Here is a 15,530-nt window from a genome sequence, read left to right on the forward strand (position 1 = left end):
AAAGTGACCGAGCGCAGACATGCTTTAGGAAGACAGCAAATGATATGTTTAAAAGATAAAAATGGAGAAATCATTAACTGCAGAGACAGAATGGTAAAAAGAGTAGAAGAGTTTTACCAAGAGCTTTGCTCGTCGAAGACCATAGTTGAGGCAGTAAATTCATGTGTAGACGTTACCAGTGTACCAGAGATTACAAAGGAAGTAGAAGTTGCTCTAGAAAATATGAAACGAGGAAGAGCACCTGGGGAAGATGGTATATCGATAGATCTGTTGAAAGACGCAGGGAAAGAAGTTTATATTAAGTTAGCTCAGTTGTACACCCAGTGCTTACGTCAGGAAAGCGTTCCTGAATCGTGGTGCAATGCTATAGTGATTTTGCTTCATAAAAAAGGAGACCAGAAGGACCTTAGTAACTATCGACCGATTAGCTTGCTATCAAATGTATATAAAGTATTCTCCAAAATCCTTACAAATAGACTAAGTCAAGTTTTAGATGGAAACCAACCGAGAGAACAGGCAGGCTTTAGGAGCGGATACTCGACTCTAGACCATTTGCAGGCGATGAACCAACTAATCGAGAAAACGACAGAATACAATATACCTCTGTGTTTAGCTTTTGTAGATTACGAGAAGGCCTTTGACTCGGTAGAACAAATAGCAATACTAAACTCGCTACGCAATCAGGGTACAAACGAACAGATCGTAAGTTTTAGAAAAGATTTATGCGAAAGGTACCGCTATAATTCGACTACGTAAAGATACAGAAGAGATCAAAATCGAGAAAGGAGTACGGCAAGGCGATACAATTTCACCCAAATTATTTACAGCTTGCTTGGAAGAGATTTTCAAAAGGTTGAGTTGGGAAGAAAAAGGTTTGAAGATTAATGGCGAATATTTGAACCACCTAAGATTTGCGGATGACATTATTTTTATTTCAGAAAGAGCAGAAGACTTGCAAGATATGCTGAGTGATCTAAACAAGGAAAGTCTCAAAGTAGGTTTGAAAATGAATGAGCAAAACCAAAGTAATGTTCAACACGAAAGTTCAAAGTAAAGAGATTATAATCGATGGTGAGAGTCTTGAAGAAGTTGAAGAGTATAATTGCTTAGGCCAGATGGGGAAAGTGACAAAATATCACGATAATGAAATAAAACGACGTATTACAATTGGTTGGAAGGTGTTTGGTAAGTATAATAAAATCCTGAGAGGCTCTCTACCTTTGTTTGAAACGTAAAGTTTACAATCAATGCATTCTGCCAGCAATAATCTACGGGTGTGAAACTTGGAAACTGACGAAGGCGATGGAAACAAAGCTAAGGACGGCACAGAGGAGAATGGAGAGATCAATGATGGGAATAACGCTGAGAGACCGAAAGAGAGCAAGTTGGGTGAGAGAGCAGACTAAAGTGAAAGATACTGTGGAGACGGTGAAAGAGAGGAAGTGGAATTGGGCAGGTAAGTTAGCGCGAACGACTGATGTGCGATGGAGCAAGTGTGCTACTGAGTGGACGCCGCGAGATAGGAAGCGTGAAAGAAGGAGACCAGACATGTGGAGAGACAAGATTGAGAAGTTTGCAGGAGTGACGTGGCAGAAGTTGGCGCGGTCGTGTGAATCATGGAATGCTATGAAGGAGGCCTTTGTTCAGCAGTGAACTCAGAACGGCTGATTTGATTGATATGTCGTTCATGCAAATATCTACCTATATATGTATCTATCCATCTTTGTATCTAAACTATCCATTTCCACCTCTCAATAAGAGGTACATGGAGAAGGGAAGAAACGAGAGAAAGTCCTTTGGAGACTGAAGAAAGCGTTTGATTGTGTAAAGGAAGGGAAGAGTTTGTACTGGTAAGAATGGGGGAAAATTGTGTGGATGAAATGGTTTGACACTTGTGGTTCATTATTTCTATTCAATCCCTTCCATTTGCGTGAGGGTTATCACTTTCCTGTCGTTTAAGATTTATGACCTTTTCTGGTGGTGTCACCTCGCAATCTTTTAAATCTCCGTATTTCTATATCCGACGAGGCCGGTTCGACAGACACGTGTTTAAAAGTGATGTGTGAACGTGTGAACGGGGTATTTGGTGTTCGAACACGTTGGTTAAACCCCAAATACCCCGTTCACACGTTCACACATCACTTTAAACACGTCTGTCGAACCGCGTTCGATGAACCGTGTAAACCCCCTCTAAGGGCCCAGTCGCACCAACCTGTTTCTGACCTAGTCGCCGACCAGTTGCAGGTAGTCGGTAATAAGGTAAATATATTACAACACCCACTGAATAGTCCCCAGTACATAGATTTTCATCTTATCAACCACATTAACTTTTTCCATTTCAATTCCTTGCATAGGTTTTGTGTCGCCGAACGATCCCTTGATTTTCGGTCGAAGGTGGTCGGAAACGGGTCGTAAGCTTGGTGTGACTGGGGCTTAAGGCGCAGCCAATGCACTGGGGTATCGCCCAGTCTCCAGCACTGTTTCCAACCCTACAAGGACATCACGCACGACAAACACGTGGGTTAGTGACCCACAGAGTGGCCAGATGGCTATCGACCCGTAGAGAATTGTTCAGTCCTTTGTATGGTTAATTATTTTCTTCGTTCTGGGTGTCCATCTCGTTATCTTCACTGGCAGCAAATCAAGACCGGTTTAGTACTATGGTAGTACTAGTACAGGGTAGTACTATGCTACATGGCACCAGTAGGACAATGATACTTTGCAATTTATGCTGAAGCACTATAGTACAGCAGGTTTTAAGATTTTAATCAGGGGTAGCTCAAGGTGGTTCTATGCAGCTAAGACTTTACCCTGGTTAGGTTAAGTAGACATCAGTAAAGCAAGGTAGATTTATTTATTTATCTATTTATTTTTTCATAATGCACAGTAATCGGTGCTGGGTGGAAATCTTGAATGAGGATGGGCTGTCTGCAATAGAGAAATGCACCGCTTGGGACTACGACAATTCGACCTTTAGTTCAACGTTAACATCGGAGGTAAGTTGCGATCATAAGATTGTTATTGTTACTTATTGTTATTGTTATTCTAAGCCCTTCCCCAATTTTTTGGTAAGCAGGTTAGAGAAACGAGAGCTCCTCGCATACTTAGGAGACATGAAATGTAGACCTTACCTGTCCGGGTACTTTTTTTTTTTCCCTTTCCAAAGGACATTTTTGTTGTTGAGGAAAATACCATGCGAGAACGAACTTTATTTCTAGCATGATGTTTCGTTTGTAGATGTCATTAGCAAAATTTGAATCTAAATACAGTAACACCGATAAGGGATGAGGAACCTTCCATGAGAGACTTGCCAATACGCAGTGGCATTAACTCCAGCTTCAGATGACGGAGGACTGGCATCCACTCTGTGCTGGAGGAAGAAAGCAAAGGAGAGCTTACGTGTCCAGAAAGACAAATCCATAAAAAAAAAGAAAAAAAAAATAGAAATGAATTAATGGAAATGTGGCATTGAAGACTATTTTTTGTTCAGTGATAAAGCTACGTATGGTCGCTGCCTCCAAAAATACTTCTTTCTTATCCTGTGACGGGTGCATTCGTAGTAATTTCATGACTGATGTTGTAGTGATAGCCAGATTTGAATCTTCAGGTCTCCTGTTGATTCCACTCAAACCTTATTACACTCGTCAAAGGAAGTACGAAAGATGGCTGCTTTGCTGCCCCCAATTTTCTTTTTATTTATTTATTTATTTATTATTATTATTTTTTTTTTTTCATGGCTTGCCTTTCTGGGCACGTAAACTCTCCCACGTTTGTTGGCTGACCTAAGAATCAAGAACGAGGCCTTTTTGAAATTGAAATGACCAGGTTCCTTTATAAAATGGTATAGAAAACCGTAACCAAGAAAATGGAAGATATTGGCCTACGGAATAAACCCTGGTTTTCCCACCAACCAGCGACGTTGCCACAACGCTCACACGGGCGCTAAAACCAATTACCGAAGGAGTAGTTTGCCAGTCCAACAAGACGTCAAAAAACGTGTCAAAAATGTGTGTAATAGGTCCTATACGACCACAAACGTTTGCGTCATGCACACACACGCACAGATAAAACTCAAATGTCTATTGGACTGGAATAAAGCAGAATTGTTGACCATTGAGACCAACATGAAAGGAAGTTTTTTGGAAGCACTTGTCATACGGGGCCCCAACACCACTGAACAAAATAAATACATGATTGATATTGCATCTCCGTTAATCCATTTACTTCCCATGATAAACAGCCACCCTCCCTCGCCAACTTTGTTTCGGTTTTCGCGACTCGCTTGCCTCCTCCTACCGGTAGAGTGGACAAGTGCCAGAGCGGACAGATGTCCGCCATCTACTCTAGCTACTATGAACGGACAAATGTTCCATACTAGGTTCCTCCCCACTCCCAGTTCTTCCAGAGGTTGCTGTAATAATACTTGGTTTAAATACAACAAAAGTATTTGATGAAGTTCTATCAAACAAAATCTCGTACCAAGAATAAAGGCTTACGTCACGTATAGTGTTTCCTCTAAATATTTTGTTGGCATTAACCACTTTTAGGTACTTCTGTCATTTTTTCCAAGGTCATAGAAAATAGTTGTCGCGAAATTTGTGGTGGGGGAGGGCGAGTATGCGTGCGCATATACACTTGCATACAGTACATGTGTTTGTGCATATGTACGCACGTACGTGTGTGCGCGCATATACATTTGCATACGTGTTTGTATGTGAAAATCAACGCATGCACATTTATACACCAACTAATCTCTAAAAGTCTCCCTCCGCCCCCAACGCCCTTGCAGTTCAACCTTGTGTGCGACGACGCGTACCTTCGAGTCGTCTACCAGAGCATCACCACCTTCGGAAACGTACTGACCGACCCCCTCAGCGGACTCCTGTGTGACCAGTGAGTTCCCAAGGTTATTCAGTTAGATTCTTGTCCACGGACGCCCCTTTATTATTTTGTAATCAGTCTCTGACAACTTTTCTCCCAAGACACAGCCTCAGAGAGGTCCTAAGTTAGAACCGAGGACACTTGAGGCAGTGCCCATCCCCTGTAGTCTTTGAACAAGTGTCTGTTTTCTTAGGTCGTGGTGTTGTCTATCAACCCAGTTCGAGATTTTGCTTCGGCTACTGCCACACGATCTCGCTCACCTGATAGGTTCTCTTGTACTAAAGGGATTACGACCGTCTCCATCAAAACCCTTTGTAACGCCAGACGATTTTATTCAGCTGAGGCAGCCACAACCTCTGACAGAAATTAAAAGTATCTAGACCCCTGTTTTTGTCATTACCAGAATTCTAAAATTGAACAAATATGAACATTTGTTCAAAATAGAAAAGATATATAAATAGAACCCGCCAAATTAAGTCTCGGAGATGCACAAATTACATCAATGCCAGGTAGCGAAAGACTGAAGAAGAAATTCTAAGAATGGGCGTGGGCGTGCGCGCGCAAATTATATCACCTAGAGACTGAATACCCATCTAAAAATCATTACTGGGAAATGAAAAGACGAATGATCTAAACTTTTTCGTCTACTCAATGTTGAGAATGATTAGGAAGTCTCATTATGGTTCACCTTGAGAGGGGGATTCTAGTCTTTTAAATTCTTCTTTTTCCCTTTCCATAAGTATCTAGCTGAGCGGATTAGAACGTCGTTACTTGCGGCGAAGGTCGAGATGAAGGCGGTTTGAATCCTGCCCCCAGCGAAGTTGAACCAAGGGCATGGTTCGTTAAATTCCACGCTACAAAGCCCTCTGTGAGGGGCACCGTCCTAGCCTCCGGATAAGGGAGAGTGTGTGACGTTAAACCATATCAATCATCAAAATCCCTTTTCATAAGAATGTGATAGAACTTCTTCACGTTCTCATAGTTCAATATCGACCGTGCATTTTAAGAACTCTCGGATAGAATCCTCTTTACCTTAAAATCCTCCTCGTGAAAATGTAGATTGTTTTTAATACCGCGTACGCAGTGTGCAGAAGCTGTCAGTCAGGTAGAAAAAAAATACATTACATTTTCCATTTTTTTCGTTTACAAAATACTCAGGCAATTTTATACCAGTCTTGTTTTCTTAAAGTAGATTGTTTCTAACCCTTTACTTCGGCCCCCCACCGCCGAAGTGGAAGGCCTTTCCGGAGAGCGGGACAAGTCTTCTGATGCAAGGAGAACGAGGTCTTGTTACCGTAGATTCAAAACTTTCTTCCAGCATTGGGCGTGTAAAGCCATCGGTCTTCTTCCTAATCCTGTTCCTGTTCACATCAATGACTTCTTGCTGGCTCGTCTCGTTCGAAATGCTCCTCCTTTACCGTTTCCTCCTGGGCCTTCTCATCCCGCTCGCATCCCACGGATTCTACACAGCAGGTAACTTCCAGCGTTGTTCTCATTCTTGTTCTCTGAAACTATTTTCTATGTGTATTCTAAAGTCCGTATCAATCTTCCAGCTCCTCGCTGCACTCTTTTCAATGTGCCAATGTATTTTAGATTTTATGGGACTATGCATAAATAGCATATTCCAAATGTGAGCGAACTAATGATCGATATAGTGGACTGGAGACTGTTGACCGTTTTAAGTCTAAATATTGCGATATTGGTCCTAGAATATTTTATTTCAGAGGCAGAAATGCAAAATTTAGGTGATTTGTGCTCTTATAATACACTAAGATTGTTAGTTTGCGTGTGTGTTTGCGTCCATATTTGTGTGCGCTTGTGTATTTGTATGTATGTGTAGGTGTGTGTGTGTGTGTGTAGGTGTACGCAACAGATATATATATAGTTGTGTGTGAGAGAGATTTTTTAGGAACGACTTTCTCAATTTTTTATCTATTCTTCAATAAAATTGTCCTTGTTCGTTCCTCCAGATGATCACCACATGAAAGTACCCGTCATTGATATATATATATATATATATATATATATATATATATATATATATATATATATATATATATATATATATATATGACATGACATGACAAGTTGAGGAAGGTGGAAAAAGTCACGGGTCTAGTTCCAGGTTGAGAATTTATCCCTGACCTGTTTCGCTCTACGCTTCCTCTGAAGAAGCGTAGAGCGAAACCGGTCAGGAATAAATTCGCAACTCGGAATTGGACCCGTGATTTCTTTTTCCACCTTTCTTGTATATATAATATGCGTGGGTCTGGGTGTATCCGTTTCAGTCCTCACAATCTCACCTTAACATTTCTCCTTCCTGCAGCTATGGAGGTGTGTGAGCCCAAGTACCGAGCGCTAGTGGGCATCTCAGTGGCTCTCACCTTCGCTTTCATGGTGTCGGCGTGGGGCGGTGTGGCCTACCTCATCAGAGACTGGCGTTGGCTGATGACCTGCATCACAGGCGTCACTTTTCTCTTCCTGCCTCTATTCCTGTGAGTGTGTATGCCTACAGAACCACCGAATGGCTCCAACAGTCGACTGGTCCCGTTATATCTGTGGTCGATATATGTTGGCTCATTTGGCCCCAACTTCCTTGCGCAAACTGTAGACGTAGTTAAGAATTTTTGGGTCTTTTAAAAGTCTGATTACCCTTTCACTGTATCTTCCCTTCTCTCTTGTCTATCATTTCCTCTTTCATGCACCCCAGTTACTCCACATAGGTTCTGTTCTGTTCCTTAATATTTCCTGTTCATAAATGATCATCGTTGCCGCATATTTTGTCCTGTTCTTTTATAAGCTAAGCTCCAAAGCCAGTAAAGCGTAGTTACATAACACCTCGTTTTAGGGTTTTCGATTACATCTGACGTGGAAAAATAGAACAGTGTCTTATAATACCTCCAATGTTCAGTTTCTCCTTCCCTTCCCTCGAGACAACTTTCCACACAATGGCCAACAACTTTTCCTTTCTCCCATTTTAGATATTCCTGGCCTCTCATCCAACTTACTCTTAACACTACTCATTATTGAAAGAGCTTTAGTAAGAGTAGGTGATCTACGTCATCAAAATTCCTTACAACTAATTTTAGTGGCTGATCTCGTACAAGGATCTTGTTCGTCTTAGGATGGAATGAGTGTTTCATTTCTGGAGTTACCTAAGGAGGGAAGTCCAAAACCAGCCATCTTGTTAACTCTTCCCTTCTTGCTAACAATTCTCTCTCTCCCCCTCCCTCTCCCCCCCCACCCAGGTTAGGCTACGAAGAGAGAAAGGTGTCTGTGAGCCCTTGTCCAGTACTAGTAAGGTTAGAACTGAATTGTTTTCACACGTGGCCCGAAGCCGTACATATACAACATGTGGGCCAGGCAACCCGTGGTGCATAATTATCCCTGATTGCATGGGGTTGGGTCAGCGTCAGATCACTGACCAGGCAGATATGAGTGTCAGATCACAGCGCGTCGCTTCTGGTGCATGCCAAGTGGTCAATACAATGCACTCTACGTGCTTTGGGCAATCCTGTCAACCTTTTGATTTCCCAAGAACGTATCTGAAATTTCAACAAGTTTATAAAGAGAATTATGGGTACCAGTACGACTATCTTTCTTTCATCTAAATTATTAACTTTTATTTTTTTGCAGAATAAGTTTCAAAAAGCCCTGTTGACAACATGCGTAGAATTTCACAACGAAAGACTGCATTTCAGATATCCGTCTACCCCCACAGAAATAAACTTTCAACAGCAAGAACAAAACAAATAGTTGTAGCTTCTTACTAGAAACTAAAAGTAGACATTATCGTGGCCTTTTCAGTGGGCTCGTAAGGATACTTTCTTTTCAGAATTTCTTTTCAAAAGCACTGCTGCTGCTACGGCGGTAATAATAAAACATAAGATAAATGGAAAAAGTCTCTGTACTGCCACTTTTTATTTTTATATTTATTTATTATTTTCTTTTTATTAACCCATTCAACTCCGATGACAAGATGTCTTGTCATTTGGTCAAATAAAACAAAAAATCATAAAACACCAAAATGTTTGATCAAACACCAGAAAAATATGACGTCAGTCCTCGCTTCGCTGCGAGCGAAGCGAGGATTGACGTCATATTTTTCTGGTGTTTGATCAAACATTTTGGTGTTTTATGATTTTTTGTTTTATTTGACCAAATGACAAGACATCTTGTCATCGGAGTTGAATGGGTTAATCTGAGCCTTTTCTCCTTTCGCATCCAGAGCACATAGGGCAAATGTAACCGTTTCAATTGCAGACAAATGTCTACTGAAACAAGCTACCACATTTTTTTGAATTCAAACCTCAAGAACTTTGTGGGTAACTCTCCTTTCAGCTTCTTGAGCGAGTCTCCCCGTTGGCTGATCGTCCAAGGAAGGCACCAGGAGGCACTCAAGATCCTGAGGAGGGCTAGTCGGTGGAACGGCGTCCCTCTGCCTCCGGATGATGTCCTCCTTAAGGATATGAAAGAAATCCAGGTACTTGACTATGTAAAAATGCATTTGCGTTATCATGTAAAGAATTCATATGTTCACGTAAAGACACTCAACCTCTCACGCGCCTGTACACACACACACACACACACACACGCGCACACGTGCACACGCACACGCGCACACACGCACACGCGCACACCACACCCACCACATGGGCTTGCTGGTGTAGTGGTACCGCTCTCGCCTGCTAACTCAGTGATCTGAGTTTGGTCCCCCCCCTCCCCCAGCTGAAAAGTATTACAGCACTACAAGCCGGTGGAGGGAGGGTAAGGTCACAACATTATTCATAATTAGGGGCAAATGACCTCTAAGCACTCATCCGGGAAAGTAATTGCAGACTCGCTCTCTCATGAATACACTCACGCACACTCCCGTGCACTCGCCTATACACGCGCACTCATGTACCTTTTGATAAGGTATCTTAGATGCGACAAATATAGAAACTTGATCTTGTTGGAGACCTTGAGAGAAGGCTCCTGGAATGCATGAAAGGATTTATGAAAGACCGATAAAGGCTTAGATGATGGAGGGAAATAACTAGCGTAGTCCCACAAGAGTCTGTACTAGCACTCGTATTTTTTTCTTTAATTATTCGTAAATGGCATAATGAAATAAAAACTACAATAACCTGTTTGCAGACGATGAAGAGATTAAGAATAGAAGATCAAAAATAGTGCAGATTGTTATACATGCATTGATACAGGATATACGTTTTCCCAAACATGGAAAAGGAATTTCATTGAAAAAATGCAAAGTATCTGGAATGAAGAAGAGTAAAGAAACTTTTATTGATTTATTTGACGTGGAATTAAATGACTGCAGAAGGAAATTCACAGGTCATTTGTCATTCACTAAACACTTCATCATGGTTGTTGGCGAGGCTGTTGGTGAGTATTCGAGCAGTTTTTCACAAAATATACAGTGAGAGATGAAAAAGCATACTAAAGGCCTGATACTCCCCAGACTAATATATTAAACAGTGCTGCATATCATGTAGCACTGTGTGGTCTCTCATAACAAAAGGAGAACGAGATCAAGAGAATTCAAAGGAGAGCATTCAAATTAGTCCTCAGCCTACCATGCAAACCATTCCAGAAAATTAAAGATACTGTAACTGTCTTCTTCAGAACAAAGGGGAGAGAACTGACGTGATAACGGTCTTCAGGTGTTCAGACCAGTGAAAGGAGTGGTCATGAAAAAAGACAGTGCCTGAAGAATATTGAAAGATACAGTTTACCGTATAAATGTGTTGTTTCGTGGATCTGGAATGTTCGGTGGCCGAGATGGTTAGAGCGTCGCAAATTGCGGCGGAGGTTGGGGCCGAGGAGGGGTCAGTTCGAATACTACCAGTAAGAAGCGTGTTTGTAGTCTAAGAGAGGGTTTACACGGTTGTCGAACACGTTGTTCGACAACCAAATACCCCGTTCACACGTTCACACATCACTTTAAACCCGTCTGTCGAACCGCGTTCGACGAACCGTTAGACCGTTAAAACGCCCTCAAAGGCAGACTACATTAGACTCCCTAGTCTTCTCGGAGATGGGCGTTCGTGACGTTAAACTAACCGAGAAAAGACGTGGAAAAGCTTAAAAGATGAAATCATCCAATCAAAATCCATAGAAAATATAAATCTACCAAATCGGGATGCACAAGAAAACTATTCATGAGGTCTTGTCTGTATGTCTGTCTGTATATCCGTGTCTGTCTGAGGTTGGGAGAGGAAGCCTGACGAAAGGAACCTAGTTTTCGTTTTCTCTTTTTCTTGACGACAGTTTTTGCTTTTCAGGAACAGGAGAAGGAGACTGAAGCTGCAGAGAATATACCGACCTTGGAGAAGCTTAGCAACGCTGTCCTCATCATGTTCAGGTTGGCTGTCTCGTCTGATATCTTTCCTCTGCTTAATCTTATCTCTACATATCGGCTGCATTCCTGTCTACATCATTACCATCAACATCAGTATATGTTGTCATAAATGTCATTATCATCGTCATCGTTGTAGTTGTAATCACCAATTCTTATCTTCCTCTTAGTCGTCGCCATCAATGTCATCGTAATCAATGCCACTGTTACTGCCGTCGTCGACATCATCCATGGCTATCATCGTTGTAATCATCAGTGTTAATACCATCAGTAATTGATAAATTCTTTCATTGTTGCCTCAAGTTTTAATAAGATGAGAACCAGGAGCTCCACAAAGGTCTTTTGGCCCTCCCGCAGATATCTCTGGGAAGAAACTTTGGACAGTTGTCCGTGTTGTGTGAGTATGGGACTGTTTCTATGTCACTGACTGAAAGTACTAATGGGGGGGGGGAGGAGAGAGGGGAGAAGTCGCCGGAGGTCAGATCTCCACGTTTGCAAACGTGTAAGAAATATAAGCGAAGTTGAAAGATCTTGGGCTCAGTCTGGAAACGGAATGCCAGTGCCTGGATTTTGAAAATGGGTTGCTGCTGCTGCTGCTGCTTCGCTGTCCATTCCACCACGCACAGGTACCCGTCATTGGTCCCTCGTTGTCATCATCACCATCATTGTCATTATCATCATCAATGCCATTATCGACATTATCATCACTAGTCAATATTGCCATTGTCCTTGTTATCATTGTCATTGCCGCTATCAATATCATTGTCATTATCATCATCACTTTTATCATTGCCATTACCATATTTGTAATCACCTTAATCGTTGTCATCAATGTCATTGCCGTCATCCTCATCGTCATTTTCATTATCAACACTGTTACTGCCTTTATCATCCTTGCTGCCACCATTGTCTTCGTCACCCCTTTTGTCCCTCACCGACACAACAATTTCGTCCTCTGAAACCACATCCAAAGACCACACACGCCTCAGCTCCTCTCCTCTTCTCCTTGCAGAACTCCCCAGATACGCAAGATCACCCTCATCACTTTCTTGGACCTGGTCTCTTCTGGGATGGTCTACGTCGGCATGTCTATAGCGGGCGCCATCTTTGATGTGGACATCTTCCTCTACATGGTTATCACGGGGTTCATGGAGGTACGGCCATGGTCATTCCTCTTCCGCTAACACAGTTTGGCTTGGCCTGTGAGAACTAGCAGCAGTTTGCCTTGAAAAGAAATATCTGTAGAAAATGTGTGCATCCATATTTATCATCCCATGCAAAAAAAATAAAAATAAACAAGTGGAGCACACAAACAGGAAAGTAGACGGACAAATTGATTAATGAAACGTTACGCTACGTTGGTTTGATTATTCAACTGAATCTTTACACTTTTATCAGTGTCACTGTTCCTGGAAAATGTTCCGTTTGAGACTACTGCCTGACTTTTCTCACCCTTGTAGGTGCCCGCCTACTCACTGACGGTGCCCATTGTCATGTGGCTCGGCAGGAAGAAACCCACCATCCTGGGCTTCCTGATAGCCGCCTCCTCGCTCTTCCTCATCCCACTCGTTAATGAAGGTCGGTGTAAGACACTTTGTAGGGGAGGACGGGCAGGAGAACAAATGAAAGGGAGATTAAGTTAGGAGGGAATAGAGGTTAATTGGGCTAGAAACTAAGGAAACCACTGGGAGAGGAGCCAACTGCCAGAGGATTTTGGAATCCAGGGAAATTTTCCGGAGCCAGGCAGGATCAAGGTACAGGGGTTCGCGCACAAAGAAATCGGGCTAAACTGCGAGGGCTACCAGCACAGACGGGGGTCAGGAACTGAACCACATGATTTACTGCAGGCGCGCGCGGGCGCAAAAGAAGCGAGTTTGAGCTGTCTGGTTAGTCACGCTCGAAACCGCGTCTTCTATCCACGCCCACGTTCGTTTATGATTTTTGGTTGGTACCAGTTAGCGCCAGTAGCCAGTGTAGATGAATCTACTTTCTTTGTGCAGCCATCCCAAGGTCGGACATGTACTTGCTCAGTTGTGTGTGTGATGGGGGGGGGGACATACTGAGATCACAATAGGAGTGTTCTTTCTTTAGTTAACAAAATAAATAAATAACAGTGAGGCGCGTTGCAAACTCAAATTTTTGGTCTGGCTAATTCGGAGGAATTGGCGCGCATACATAGCCTCTTCACTCCTTTTCCTCCTCCAACATTTCCTCCTCTACTTCCTCTTTCTACTCCTACCTCTCCTCCTCATTTATCGCATTCTGAAGTAGTCTGACTATACTTATACTAATCTCTTCCCGGCAGGCATGAACTGGTTAGTGATCACGTTGGCCATGGTGGCCAAGCTCTCTATCAGCAGTGTCTTCCAGATCCTCTTCCTCTACTCTTCCGAACTTTTCCCGACCGAAGTTCGCATGCGAGGATTCGGACTGGCAATGTTCGGGTCCAGGATCGGCGCCATATTCACGCCATACATCACCGACAAACTGGTACGAGGATTCCTCTCCCCCCCCCCCTCTCGCTCTTCCCCCCCCATTAGCTCTCCCCCCCCCCTCGCTCCACCACTCTCGCTCTTCCCCCCTCTCGCCCCCCACCACTCTGGCTCTTCCTCACCCCTCTAGCTCTGTATTTTCATCGCCAAATTTTACATGTCCGAAACCCCACATCCTTTAGATAAAGATGGAATTGTCTCCCATCAGAGCTCCATTTCTTTTTAACATTCTCTCGCTACCACATGCCCTTATTGTTCTACATGTTTTTTCTTTTCTTTTTTCTTTTTTTTTTTAGTGGGGGGGGGCTTTTCTTCCTCCTCCTTTGTTCTAAACGTAGAAAGTGAATTACCCTCCGGACACTACACGATTGGATTAAAACTGCTATATGTGGGGTAAAATACATCACTCGTGTACCCGAGTGAATGTTACTTCCGTATTTACGTCTGAAACACTTCTTATTGTACTCGTATTTTCATTAAGAAACTTTAGTCACCCCTTACCCATTCTCCTAATCTCCCAGTTCTGAAGCTCTGTCCAACTTTACTCTCCTTACAAGTGGTTTCTCGAGCTTTTTGAGTTTGCTTTAATTTCCCTCGAGGTGTAATTACAAAAAGACTATCATTGCCTAAAATCATTTAAAGTAAAATACATAATGTTGGGGCAGTAAATTTCCAATTCAGAGGCTTCATTGACCCATGCTACACCTAACACAGAAAACGTCCTGCATGATTCAGATGCAAGGGGAGACCTATCTCAGTCCAAAGGTCGAGAACCAACCCGTGAGCTGAAACTGAAGTCTCTCTTCCCTCTCCTCGTTCCAGGGTCTCCAGTATCCATGGATGCCCTTCGTCATCTTCGGTTCCTCGTGCCTCGTGTCTTGCATAGCGACTCTTCGGCTGCCCGAAACGCAGGGGCGACCCCTCTTCGAGAAGGTGTCCACCCTCGAGAACGACAAGGTCCGCAGAAGAGCAAGGCAAAACCTCAAAGCGCCGGACAGGTGACGTCCTCTCTAAACTTTGTTTCAATGAAATACCGTAACTAAAAAGGTGGTGTAGAGCCGACGCCATGATGCGCGTAACTGCGGCCGAAGCTGTCGCATTTGCCCAGTTACGCGCTTTAACTGCAGGGAATCAGAAATTCGGGAATCGTAAGCACATCTGAACGAAAGCGAGACCAGCACGTTTCCGATTGCGCCACCAGCGTACTATGGTAAACTGAAAGCATAGATTAACTTTAAGGCAGCACTAAAAGAGGCCAAGGGAGGAGGGGGGATGTGTATACAGGTGCCTCAGTCTTGTATCTTTAATATTTGTGTTTAGGTCATCGAAAGGATATTTGTATCCTCTGGAAGCCTTGCCATATTTTTTTTCCAACGTGCCAAACCTAAATTCAATTTGTATGGATTCTTTACAGATTCCAGACTTCTTAGTAATGAAATCACGTAAATAAATTCATTTGTAGGGAGTTATATTTCCAATTACCTCATTATCAAAGGAAACACACACACACACACACACACACACACGGTGTGTGTGTATATGCATACATGAGGCAGGAAACATAGGCGAATCAGACAAACGTGACGCACGAATCATTCATACATCACATCTGAAGCATGCATCATGAATCTTTTATCAGTGAATCCTTTATCAGTGAATTTGATACATGAATCTTAGTAATAGTGTGTATCATGACACGTGATGCATACATGAATCGCTCATGAAAATCGTTCATGAATCATGATGCATACATGTATGAATCGTGCATCACTCGAATCATACGTGATACGTACCTC

General features: G+C 42.8%; 1 protein-coding gene across 4 annotated transcripts in view; it reads left to right on the top strand.

Annotated features, from left to right (window-relative positions):
- LOC143026278 (organic cation transporter protein-like) overlaps nt 1-15,530 on the top strand; it is a 47,800-nt gene that overhangs the window by 9,842 nt on the left and 22,428 nt on the right. For 3 of the 4 annotated variants that reach the window (XM_076186387.1, XM_076186386.1, XM_076186388.1), the window contains exons 3-12: nt 2,888-2,996; nt 4,790-4,893; nt 6,200-6,354; nt 7,208-7,376; nt 9,223-9,364; nt 11,169-11,248; nt 12,255-12,396; nt 12,703-12,820; nt 13,548-13,732; nt 14,557-14,732. In XM_076186387.1, the coding sequence (XP_076042502.1) occupies nt 2,888-2,996; nt 4,790-4,893; nt 6,200-6,354; nt 7,208-7,376; nt 9,223-9,364; nt 11,169-11,248; nt 12,255-12,396; nt 12,703-12,820; nt 13,548-13,732; nt 14,557-14,732 (1,380 nt within the window). Of the gene's footprint in view, nt 1-2,368; nt 2,522-2,887; nt 2,997-4,789; nt 4,894-6,199; nt 6,355-7,207; nt 7,377-9,222; nt 9,365-11,168; nt 11,249-12,254; nt 12,397-12,702; nt 12,821-13,547; nt 13,733-14,556; nt 14,733-15,530 lie in introns of those variants that run through there. The other variant, XM_076186389.1, reaches the window with a different exon arrangement.

This window comes from Oratosquilla oratoria, chromosome 6, assembly GCF_046742065.1.
Source record: "Oratosquilla oratoria isolate Oo_2021 chromosome 6, ASM4674206v1, whole genome shotgun sequence".
Lineage (NCBI taxonomy): Eukaryota > Metazoa > Arthropoda > Malacostraca > Stomatopoda > Squillidae > Oratosquilla > Oratosquilla oratoria.